The sequence below is a fragment of the Coloeus monedula genome (genome assembly GCF_965178545.1).
Source record: "Coloeus monedula genome assembly, chromosome: 3".
NCBI classification, from domain to species: domain Eukaryota; kingdom Metazoa; phylum Chordata; class Aves; order Passeriformes; family Corvidae; genus Coloeus; species Coloeus monedula.
Genome location: NC_138783.1, coordinates 108918358 through 108930702, shown reverse-complemented (window position 1 = coordinate 108930702; position 12345 = coordinate 108918358). Strand labels below are relative to the sequence as shown.

General features: G+C 36.8%; 1 protein-coding gene across 4 annotated transcripts in view; it reads right to left on the bottom strand.

The window, feature by feature from the left end:
• Positions 1–598: 598 nt before the first annotated feature.
• GK (glycerol kinase) overlaps positions 599–12345 on the bottom strand; it is a 35015-nt gene continuing 23268 nt past the window's right edge. For 2 of the 4 annotated variants that reach the window (XM_082277455.1, XM_082277456.1), the window contains 6 exons: positions 12110–12194; positions 8699–8819; positions 8364–8507; positions 7697–7774; positions 6126–6212; positions 599–3028 (listed from right to left, as the gene is read on the bottom strand). In XM_082277455.1, the coding sequence (XP_082133581.1) occupies positions 3021–3028; positions 6126–6212; positions 7697–7774; positions 8364–8507; positions 8699–8819; positions 12110–12194 (523 nt within the window). In that variant the 3' untranslated portion in view covers positions 599–3020. The remainder of the gene's footprint in view (positions 3029–6125; positions 6213–7696; positions 7775–8363; positions 8508–8698; positions 8820–12109; positions 12195–12345) is intronic. The other 2 variants (XM_082277458.1, XM_082277457.1) reach the window with 2 other exon arrangements.

Genomic DNA, 12345 nt, shown 5'->3' with positions numbered 1-12345 from the left:
ATTTCCATATAGGAGACTAACAATTTGTAAAGACTATGGATGAAGGCCAGATCCTTGGCTAATCATGGAGCACTGGATGTGTAGAAGGCAGCTGGAAGCCACAAGGAGACACAATCACATGCTCCTTTCTTAAAGTAACACAAACACCTTCTGCTCCCAGTTACCACCCCCAGCAATGTTTGCTCTTTCATGAACTTCTCCCCCCAGCTCACAAAGGCTTTTGAACCTGTAGCAATCACCAGACTATGGTATAAAACCAACACTTGTTCAGTGTATTGGCCCCACCCCACTTTTGCATCAAACCTGTACTATGACCGTGTTCCTTCCTGTCATTTTACTTGTGTTTTCCTGCTTTTTCCTGAACATGGAGGGACTTGAGGAAATGTGATTTTTAATCCAGTCCTTGAGTCCTTGTATCACTGAAGCAGAATGCAGTACTGCATGTATTTCACCTGTACCTCCGAGCAACTTAAAGCACATGTCTCAGAGAGGCTGCTCTAATGCTTTATTTGCATCAGTGTATACTCATGCCTCAGGTAAAAACATTAATGACAATGTGTCTGAAAGATGATGTGCAAGAATAAACCGACAACTTACATCAATTCATTTATGGTACTTTAATACCAAGTTAATGCATTTCTCAATTAGAATTTATAAACTGGTAATTCATAGAAAAAAAATAAATCACAGCTTCACAAAAAGCTAACTTTAACAGTTTGTCCCCTCCCCGCCAACAAGCAGTTTACAATATATTTCAACTATGTTGGTAGAAAGTTAACAGTGATGTGAAACTCTTAAAAAACATTTGCAACAGCAATTGAAAATAAAATAATGATTTGTACTCAGTGAAAAATTAATAGGAATTGTGTTTCCCACTAAAAGATAAGTCAGAAAAGCAGCAAAAAATCCCTCTCTTACTTGTTAGGTACAAGCTTTACCCCGCCACATTTATCATAGGCAAAGGCAGCACTTCAGCATTATTCGTTCCCAGGTTCAGCACTTCAGTGGTTTTGGCAAGACTCAAAAGTCATACTCAGAGGTACAGAGTTTGAGGTGTGTGCTGCCCCTGCTCCCTGTGCTCCACAGGCTGGTATACTCCTCTTCCTCAGGGTACAGTGGGATCAGAAACAGCTCAGAGTAAAGGTAAGGAGTATGAAAATTTTTCTATTGGATCATATTCTTTCTTCACTCTTCACCTCTCCAATACAAACTGGAAACACCAGAAATTTTGGCTGTCACACTTCACATGTGAGTATTTACAGGAGAGACAGGATTTGGATGATGCTGTTATATTTTCACCTGTGTACAAAATCCCTTCTCTCTGCTGAGGTTATACATGCAACCACAGAACAAAAAATGTTCCTTCTCTAAGTCACATTTTCAAAAGTCATTGCACTTGACAATAAAAAGGCAATTAATATGCATTTGATATTAAATATATTGTACAGACCTGAACTTCTGTGCAACTCATTGCTTCGGACATATATAACATCCTTTTAAAAACTAAGCCTCTAATCATAGCTTAACAAAGAAAATCTTTGTTAAAGACAAAAATCTTTAAGAACAAACACACAAAAACCGCTCCCTTTAACTCCTAGTGCATTTAAATACATCTTTGAAATTCTCTGTGTTGTTCCCACATTTAACCTCACTGCCATTCCATAATGATCTAATGACATTATACAAGAACACCTTTTCCTTGACCTAACCAATAAGGCTGGCATTTCGGATGCTGTTGGTACAAACAGGAAAGCTGAAGTTAAGATTATTATCTCACTCCTTTCACGTAGAAAACGAAAGGTTTCAATTGAGGTGGATGTAACTCAGTTGTCACCACTGTCTGTAAATTCCAGCGGTCCGTTTCAGGTGCCAAGTACTTACTCTACTGAGCCAGGGTTTTGGATTGTCCCAGCATATTTTGCAACAACCTGCAGTTAAACCTACGGACATGGAAACTGAAAGGGAGATTTTGGTCCCTGAGATATACTAAATGAAACCAAGACTAAAGTACTGGTATTTAGTATGGAGTGGACCCTTTTTAATGAAAACTAAGTAATCTTCAACTTTTCTAAAGTTTAACAAATAGTCACTTAAGCAACATGACAGAATATATGCAATATTGGTCAAGAAAAGTGCACTGTACAGAGTAGTTTGAAGAGTTACCAGTTACTGAGGACCAAGCAGCTGTCCTGTCAATAGCATGCTGTGTCAAACTTGTCTTTCCAAGCTAGCACAAAACCACAAGATGAAACATGGCCTTAACCAAAACTCCATCTTCTCTCATCTCTTTTAAAGGTACAACTACAGGACTTGGTGTCATAAATACTTATGATGGGCCAAGTGACTACATGTGCCAGAGCCAAACCCAACTTTTTAACCTTGCAACTGAACATTTCAGCAATACTCTGTGGACAATAGCAGCAAACTCCTCATTGCCAAACCAGTGGCAATGTGTGCGACTGGTAATCCCTCTTGGGCTAGTGTTTTAAAAGGTTTGTACCATGGAAGGTGTTCCAGACCAGTGGCAACTACAATAAAACATCTTTGGCAACCATTGACATATGAAAAGTAATTCACAGCAGCTGGAAGATTCGTAAGATGTTTATAAAGTTCCATAGTGCATCATGAACTTTCTGAAGTGTGTTGCATGAAGTACCAAACTCCTGAAAAGGACAGCTAAACATCTGCCATCATTACCTCAGAGATTGCAGGTTTTTTAATACCACTTTCTCAGACAAAGCTGGGCCTTGTGAAATTTTAGAGGATGATGTGAGATAGTTCACACAAAGGCTTCCAGTGCATTTGGAGTTGATTTGGGCAAGGGAACAGCATACTGAAGGGCTGAAGACTGAATTTTCAGTGCACCACCCGGAAATTACTCAGGGAGTAGTGACAGATGGATTCATGAATAGATTGAACCACAAAAGTAGCATAATCACGTTGGTGGTGGAATCTCTTCAGACAACAAAACAAACTGAAACAAAAAAATCAGCTGCATCCAGTGAGTCCACTAAGTAGCCTCATTTACCTTAAAGAAGAAAATGTGTGCATTAGGAACACAAAGCTTGTTCTAAAACATTAGTAACACTCTATAACACAGCTGAGATATAAGAGGAATTCAGTAAAACCAACTTTTGTTTTTAACTACTGCAGTTATAAATTTGGTAAGTCATGACACCAGATAAGCCAGCTCTTAAGTGCGTGGGATGTGCACACAGTAGGAGAGCAGAGACCACACTATTAAGATGGGTAAATTTTTAACAAGTAGAAGAATTGAAAGAAGGTAATCTAAGCTTATTTTCTTCTAAATATGAGCTCAGCTTTCAGAACTTTGGAAAATATTATTGCAAGTATCTTGCAGAACTGCACAGTGATCTCTATATATAAATTAGGATGCAATTTGGCAGTAACTATCACAACACAAGAAACTAATAAGGAAAAACAGAATCTTAAAAAAGCCCCCACAGGGTATTTAAGCAGACAGAATATAGTTTTGCTATCAGCACTGATGTCTCCTTCAGTGGGAATCAAGTCAGAGAACTTTATATTCCAGATGTCACATTAGACCCCATATACAGCCAATCCCCACTATACCTCTCTTGAAAGATACCAATTTATGCCCACTAAGTAATTTATTTAAATTTGAGTCTAATAAAATATATGATCATTTTCAGTTAACTCCTAACCACCCCCTGGAAAAAAAAAAAAAGGTACAGCTATGGAATATATTGAAATCTTTCAGATATCCACTTCTAAAATGAGTGTGGAAAACATAAAAAATCTCAGCATGAGGACTGCAGTTATTATACACAGCTTGCTTCATTAGTGAAATAATACCATTCATTTTTCTCCAGGAAAGAAGAATGAAGACCATAAAATAAGGTACAAGTAATTGACCTGATTTTGATGAAATTATGAAATGCTATAATTAAATAGAGTATTGTTCAGTCATCAGGTGCCACATGAAAAGGCAGCTTAGCAGTTCTGTAAATGGGGTTTTGCTACGTTAGTGTTCTCTATTCGGGCACAGCAGATTTTTCCTTCACATTTCAGTAGCTGTAAAATCATGGTGCTGCCCTAGAGACGTGTTCAACATCAGCACTGTTGCTATGCGAGACTTGCTGCTGTTTCAGCATGTGCAGGATGAATTCAATCCTCCCTAAATTCAATCCTCCAACCTACTACTCTGATGACTGCATTGGAGTTACAGTGTTTCACTAAAAGATAAAATGTAACAAAGTAATTTAATGGAGTTTCTGCACTGAATTAAAAGGAAAGCCTGGTCAGCAAGTTCTGGCTTTTAAATGCAAAAGGATATTTACCAGAGCAAGTGTTTCAGGGGAAGCAGCCCTGCTCCACTTGACAATGCAAATTCTGTATTTCATGTTCTACACTAACGCACAGCTGGCAAAACTACAGCCTGTACGTAACATCACTGTTGCTGTTCCTTTTGAGACTTCATCATTTTTTAAACAAAGAACAGGAAATTCCTTACAACTTCTCCTGTCCCCAAGCTTACCATGTAAATAATAATGCAATATATTCACATATAAAGTAATTATATTGGTATGTATAACTATATACACATAGTATATCGATAGCTAGTGTTATCTGAAAACAAGGTCAAAAATGGGTTCTAAAGGCCACAGAGAGTTGAGATGAATATATTTCTCACTTGTGAGTCAGCAAGGCACTGACAAGCTTAAGGTAGGGAGAAAAAGAAATCTTTTCTTATGAGTTCCAGCAGTGCAAGTTTAATATGCAAGTTACTGATGAGTTGTTTTTAAAAACGAATCCCAGAATTAAAGTTGCTTATCTGCTAATTTATCATTGATTTTCCATATTATTTTAGGGACCCTCTATGTGGTGAAGAACCTGACCTGGAATTTATATTCATGTTACTTTGTTCAGCATGTTAAAAATTTACCCACTTATTCACAGCTGGTTTTATTTTATTCTTCATAACATAGATCTTTCTCACTCACAGATACATTCCAGAGTTAGTAAATGACTGTCAATCCATTTGTTCAGTTTGATTTTGGCTAGCACTTGTTTAGTTTGATTTTAGTTCTCCTACAAGCTGCAACCATCTCTTCCATGCAAGGAAAATTACAATTGAATAGTTAATTCAGGCTGAATGAGTAGAAATAAAATACAAACACATCATCACAGGAGCATGCTAGAGTCCTCAACTGTCTAATTAACACCCTCTGCCTATCCCTCCAAAACCAAAACAAAAAAAGAAAACTAAACAACCCCCAAACAGCTTACTAAGCAGCAACAATGCCTACACTGTAAAATACTTCATTTGGAATGAAATTCTGCAACAAAAAGGAATAAATGACACCATCAAATAAACATCCTTTTCTTACAGTAAGAATATCTTAATGAAATGTCTTACTTCTGGCATAAGTAACTAACACTGTCTTCTATATTAAGAATTTTCTTTTAAAATAAATTGTATATTAACAGGTTGAAGATGCATCTTCATTGCATATGCACACAATCCCTTCCCAGTTTTGCAGCTAAGCCTTTTAGGTTCTCTTCTTTTTAGACTAAATTAATTCACTTCTCCATCAAGAGAAAAATACAAGAAGAATGTTTTATAGATTTAGTAGATGAAGATTTCTAACAATAGAATAGTTTCAAGGGGTCTAGAAAAATCAAACAGGTGCATGAAGCCTTTCAGGGACAGAAGAAAAAGTTTTCACTTAATTTAAACGAGATCCTCAAAATAATTAAAAACTGTGTAGGAAGAAACACAGGATAAAGAATGGAGCCTTACTCTAACTGCAATGCACACTGTGAAGCAGGCAATACATAACTCTGCTAGGCTGCTCCAACCCAAACCCCTTTTATAAACTGTGTACAGTCTGCACAGAGAGACAAAGGGAGGGGAGAGTCCAAGGTTTCATGTACATCCAACAACTGCAAATTAAATGGCACGTGAGGATGGAGACAACATTCCCTTGGTTCTCTTAGGTAGATTATGTCTGAATGTTTGTGTGCATGAACAACAAAAAGCATCAGTCATTTTTGCTCCAAACAGATAGAATACAAAACCCCCCAAAACTTAAAATAATGTAGATAGTTTTTAAAGTGATCTAGTTCAAATAATAACTAACCTGAGATGTACTTTGCTCCAATTAACATTACCATGCTACTCATAATAAAAATACCCAAAGGCAGACTAGAGAAGATACTAGTGTCACCTGATGGCATCCAGGGGACGGTGTTTCCAGTCAAGCAAATCAAAAGAGAAATATATATAAATTGCAATATAGGTGTTAAATACACAAAAAGTAACAAATGTAGTGACATTTGCAGAAGAACTAAAAAAATATTATGCATGAACCCCATAATAATTCAAAACAGGTTCTCCCTGTAAGAGTTCAAATCCAAATTCTCCTGTCAGCACTATCTAGGTTGAGCCCATTTCTAGTATTCTCCAATCCTACCCCTAAAGTATCAAAGAACTAAGGAAAAGAACAGGTGTTCTTTATTCTGAACCAGGTTTTCTGGTTTCCCCCCAGGTGTTAGTCCAGATAATCACTGAAGTAAGTTTTGATAAACATATGTCTTCACATTAATTGAAGAAAAAACCCCTAGTTTTATTTTCTGCAAGGCAGATTTTCCTTCAAAAGGAAATAAAGATATCTAAGTAAGATAAGCATCAGGTTAGATGTAAGGGTACTAAATCATAAAGGTCAATACTGAAGTGAATCATATTGCTCACGTTAAGCCACCCTTCCCTTTCCCAATAGCCTTGGCAGACTTGTTTGTAAACCACAGTGTTAAATAAAATACTTAAACCAACATATAGGATGGCAAAAGGAAAATTTTAGCTTTCAAGAACAAAGTGACCACATGCAGCTTGAGGGCTCCAACTGTGGATTTTGGATTGTGGGGGGAGTTTACATTTTGAGGATTCTTTACTTAATACTTTTCATTCTAATAGTTTTTCCAGTAAAAGGGAAATTAAATTAAGATAAAGCCTATAAATGATGTGTTACAGGATTGCTCAGGACTGAAAACTTATCCCAAAATAGTACTAAAATAAAAATTCAAATTATAGATCACAGAAGACTGCAGATTTAATTTAATTAAAACATGGCAAATGAGAAAGCCCTCTACTTCAGAGGAAAGATCTTGTTCAGTCCCTCAAAAGTGTTTTCATATTTTCTCTATGTGAACAATAGGTCTGTGTAACTCTTGACTTCATTGATAACTTCCTGCTCTTACCCCCTACGGGTCAAATAGATTTTGATGTGGATATCAATCCCTCCTTCCTACATAGCAAATAATGAAGGCAAGATACAGCAAGAAAAATCACAGAATGAAACTTTTCTCCTTTGTAGTGTGAGGTTATGGTATAAGAAATTTTACAAAATCCCTGCGCTCTTTGAATTGTGCTGTATCTAGTCTTGTAGGTGAGATTATTTTTCTTTTGTAAACCAGTACCATTCTGCAAAACCTGCAGCTGTTCTGTAAGATATTGCTTGTGCTCTCCTTTCAGGAGGAAGACCCAGCTTTCTATTTTCCTGCTCTGTTTCCACAGTGGATTTAAGTAATGATCTTTAAATCACTATAATAGTCCAGTGAAGGTATGAACAGAAAAGGTCAACAAAAGCAAGATGAGCCACCTAGGCTAACTGGCTAATTAATAGTACTTGACCTGCATTAATTTTTGGTTTACCATTTGGACTGTCAGATGTCTCCCATCCCATAGATTTCATCACAGCTTTCTTCCATCTGGCATAGCGATATTCGCTTTCTGAAATTAAGAAATCAGCAAACATCTCAATGCATAGGAATACAACTACAAGTATTTAAGAACCAGACACGGCAATATGAGTTTTTTACTCTTTTGCACAGTATCATTTGTTTGCACAGAGAAATTAATATAAAATCCTTTCTTGAATACAAAAAAACTCCACCCCAAACCCAGCAGTTATTCATAGTAACAAGAAATAAAAGACATTTTCTTCATGTTCACCAATAAGAAGACTTACAAGCAGAACAAAATGAAGCAATTGATATTTATGTAGAAACCCTTCAAATTCTGTCTTGAAGTAGGGATTTTAGACGTAATTATAATCAAAATGGTAAGACAAAATTATGTACCAAAAATTAAGAAACAACTGAAAAGACAAAAAAGCATTTATCTTGCACAGAGATTAATTATGTCAAGTACATACTTTCTATCTCTACAAGCACTTAAAAATTGATGAGAAAGATAGCTAGCTAAAAAGCAATAATTAATGTAGGCTTTTTAAAGCCAAAAGAAGAGTATCCAAAACCAGTCCTTTCAACATCTGTGAAAAAAATAAGTTTGCAAGTCAGAAAACATAAAAAGGTTTTACCCTCTGGGTTGATCTGTGGTTCAAATCGTTCACATGTCACTGCTGTCAAATCTCCAGGATTCAGACTCCAAACTCCAACTCCTTCTGCAGCTCCTGCTGCCATAGCAGCTCCTAAAGCTGTTGTTTCAGGCATTGATGGTTTTACTGAAGCAAACCACAGAGAAGACCATAATGATTTTTAATGGAAGTCACCTTGATGATGTCAGAACTAAAGATTTACATATCTATCAAGATACAACAACAAAGCAAGCCATCCAATTTGCTCTCAACAGCCATTACAAACCAATGTTGTTTTCAGCATTAAAAAGAAAACAGGAGCTGTAAATTCATCTTACCTACTGGAATACAGAGGATGTCTGATTGGAGTTGCATGAGGATTTTGTTATTGGTCATTCCTCCATCTACTTGTAACTGACTTAGTGGAATCCCACAGTCCTTGTTCATGGCATCTAGAATCTAAAATATGAGTAACAGATGTTCCAATTTAATTGCACAGAAGTGCTCTGATACCCTCCATGATACCCTCTGAGTGTAAAACACTGACAGTTCACCATTTGCTGAAGAGGGTTAAGTAGATCATTCCTCTTCCCTATAAAAAGCAAAACAGACATAATGACAACACAGTTTTGTTTAATATACAGCACATGCATTCTGTTCATTACAGAAATCCTAGTGTAGAGATCTTTCTCCTCAGGTGCTCTAGATGTAGCCTATGTGCTGCTTATGTGGCCTAAGAAGAATTTTAAGAAAAGCTGATGTGAAAATTTATCAGAGCTAACAAGGGAAACAGCAGTAATAAATGGAGTCCTTCAGCTGATCACCCTTTGTCTAAATACTTACTCTAATTTAATGGATTAAAGAATTGAAGAATTAAAACATTTGAACTGGCAATCTGGAAGACACTTCAGTAAGAACTGAGGAATATTCAAATGTTTTGAAAGAGCGACCTCTTCAAATATTTTCAGTTAGTTGTTGAAAACTGAGAATTTTATATCAAACAATATAGACAGCAAAAATAAGCTGTTAGTATAATTTTTTGTAAAATTATGTTTCCTTTTGGGCACAGTCTGTAGCTGAAAAGTGTTGAAGTGTTTGCAAGGGATAATTAACTAAGACAGAGTATTTAATTCACTGATACCTCTCAATATACTTTTTAGAGGATTTCCTAAAAACATCAGACCTGCCTCAAACCTTAGTTACTGGTAACACCATGGCATTACCCTACAAGCACCATTAAATACAGAATAGTGTTTTTTGTAGGGTTTTGTAAAAGCAATCAGTTAAATATTTCATTTACATTTTGTAAGGTTAGTGCATAATTTTTGTTGACAAGTTAGGCATTAACAAGTGCAGAATGATTTTCTCTCTGTAATTTTTCAGTGTATTTAAATAAAAAAAGGTGTGCTTTTCTCAGCTTTAAATGACAAAACAACACGGACCACAAAAAAAGACCAAAACTACAACACATTCTGCCCTGTTCCGTAGCTACAAAGTACCCAGTAATACAATCCTTACCAGGAAAAGTCAACATGCTATTTAAAAATGAACAAAAAATTGTAGGCTTGCAAGATAGTGAAAACTACATGGAGATGAACTGTCCAGTAAATTTTCTCCCCATTTCCAGAAATTAAGCCAGCAAGGTCCATAACCAGAAAAATCTTTAAAGGGGTGAAAGGAACTGCCCAGGATAAATAAAGGTTAAAAATCACAAGGTAAGGAGAGTAAGGCCAGTTTTCATGGTGGCAGCTTCTGCCCATGGCCCTGCACTGTTCAAAGCACAAGAAATAAATTAGAAAACAGGATTCACAGCACAGCAGCAAAGTTTTCTGGCAATACTATACTAGTACTTACTTCCTTCACACATACCATTTTCCATTTGTCTAAGGCAATATTATCTGCCTTTTTTTACCATTCAGAACTTCAGCACCATTGGAGGCTCTGGGTTTGTTTAACACTGTGTAAGGGCATGTGTAAGAGCACGCACTGTGTAAGAGCACACACTCAGCAGAGATTAAAAAAATGAAAAGAATGCTAGAAGCCAGGAAGGGATGAAGGAACAAAACAAATCATGATCATGCTGCTGCTATCTATTGTACAGAGGTTGGATGAAGAGCAAGGATCCAAGTATGCAAATTTTGCCTAATGACAGCATTGTACAGCTCTTAGAACTGAAAAATTGCTTATTTTTCCATAATGCCTTCTGGAATTAAAAATGTAACAAGTGTCATCTGTCTGCATAAGGAAGAAGCTTTTGGATAACAATGTACTCGGGAGCACTGAATGTCATGATAAAACAGGCAAGAATTCCAATGAATGTGACATGGACAGGTTTTCCTGAAGACTTCCATTTTCACTGGAATTAAAAGAACTTTATTTTTGACAAGGCAGAACTAATGACGTATCTTTAGAAAGCATACATATATTTTACCTGTGTTGCTATGACTTAATCTGTTCATTTAAGAGTGTCCAGTGCCTGATCAGGCACTCCTGTCATTGTGGTAAAAGCACACTGAGTAAAGTATGGGGAAGTGTTAGATCTGTTCAAACAGTGAACTTCACCCTCACTCATTCTGACAGCTTTATACCCCTCTCTCCTACTCCCAGCCACATGCCCAGCCTTGCATTCTGACATTTGCTGCATGCCTCTGTGAGGCAGCTGAGGTCATTAATCCAGCAGAAAAATAGCCCAGAAAAAAGGGATAATTTTCTGCTGAAAAGTTCACTGAGCTGTCACATGAGAGGGAATGGATGGGAGGATGGACAAGGAAAGAGGAGTAGACAACAAATCAGTTCACTTGCCTGTAACTTTACCCTTACTTCTAGTACAAGAATTAGAATGCTACTTCCAATTTCCTTCACAACCTTCTGAGGACTCAGAGGCTGTCAGCACAGCTTCAAAAGCAAAAGCCTGGGTGAAATTTCTGTCAGTCTTTTTCCATGAGTACTCTGTCACTAAAGAAACAGCACACTAGTCTCCTCATCTTACATGGTTTGAGCTGTGTGTTATTTTAAAAATCAGTATGTTTAAATAACAGCAGTTTAATTCATGCAATCAAATTAAGGTTTGATGGTTATCCTGCAGGGTCTAAGGATTTAATTTCCTCCTGTATTTGCACAGAACCCATGGACTGCAAACACAGGGAGGAGTAGATGGTGATATAAAGATTCAATGCTCATACTGATATCAATCCCTTTGATTTGGTTGGGGGATTCATTTCCTCTGTGAGAATTTCGGTTGGCTGTTGCAGAATGCCAGCTGAGGCAGTGAAGGATGGAACAGGCAGGAAGTGAATCCAGATTTCCCTTGGTATGTTTGCTGCTGTCTTATTTTAACTAGTTTTTGTTCTTGTGTACCAAAAGCAACATAAGTCATCTCTGTCACAGCAGAGAGTATAAAGTGTAGTCTCCTACACTAATGATACTCTGTAGTTATGTCACTGCCCTGTCATTTAAATGATTCTATGTTCTGCCCCTCAAAACATTCACAAAATATGTCCACCTTATTTTACGTGCTGATAAAAAGCAGCATTACCACTCCAAAAAAATGTACCACTCAATTTTAGCTAAGTCCACAGGAGCAATTTTTCAACATTAGCAACAAGTAAAGACAAGAACAGCATCCAAGTACAATATAAAGCATATGATTAATCTTCATTAAATCTTTTAGATCTCCTCTTTTCCTGGAGAGCTGCAGTTCCCGTTATCACACTAATTTACAATGAATTTAGGACCCAATTTGCCTTTACCTCTCGTGTTTGAAAGCAGACTGCTTCTAGTGCAGCGAACGCAATATGGCTTTTATTTGTAAACTGAGTAAGGCCACAGATGATACTGTTGAAGAGAGAAAAAAACCCAATTAGGACACTCTTCTTTATCAGACATGAACCTATACTTCACACCTAGGTCTTCTAATTCAAATCTCATTCAATTCCATTGTATGAAGATTACTTTTTAATATTAAAAAGCTTGTTTTTCTTTAATC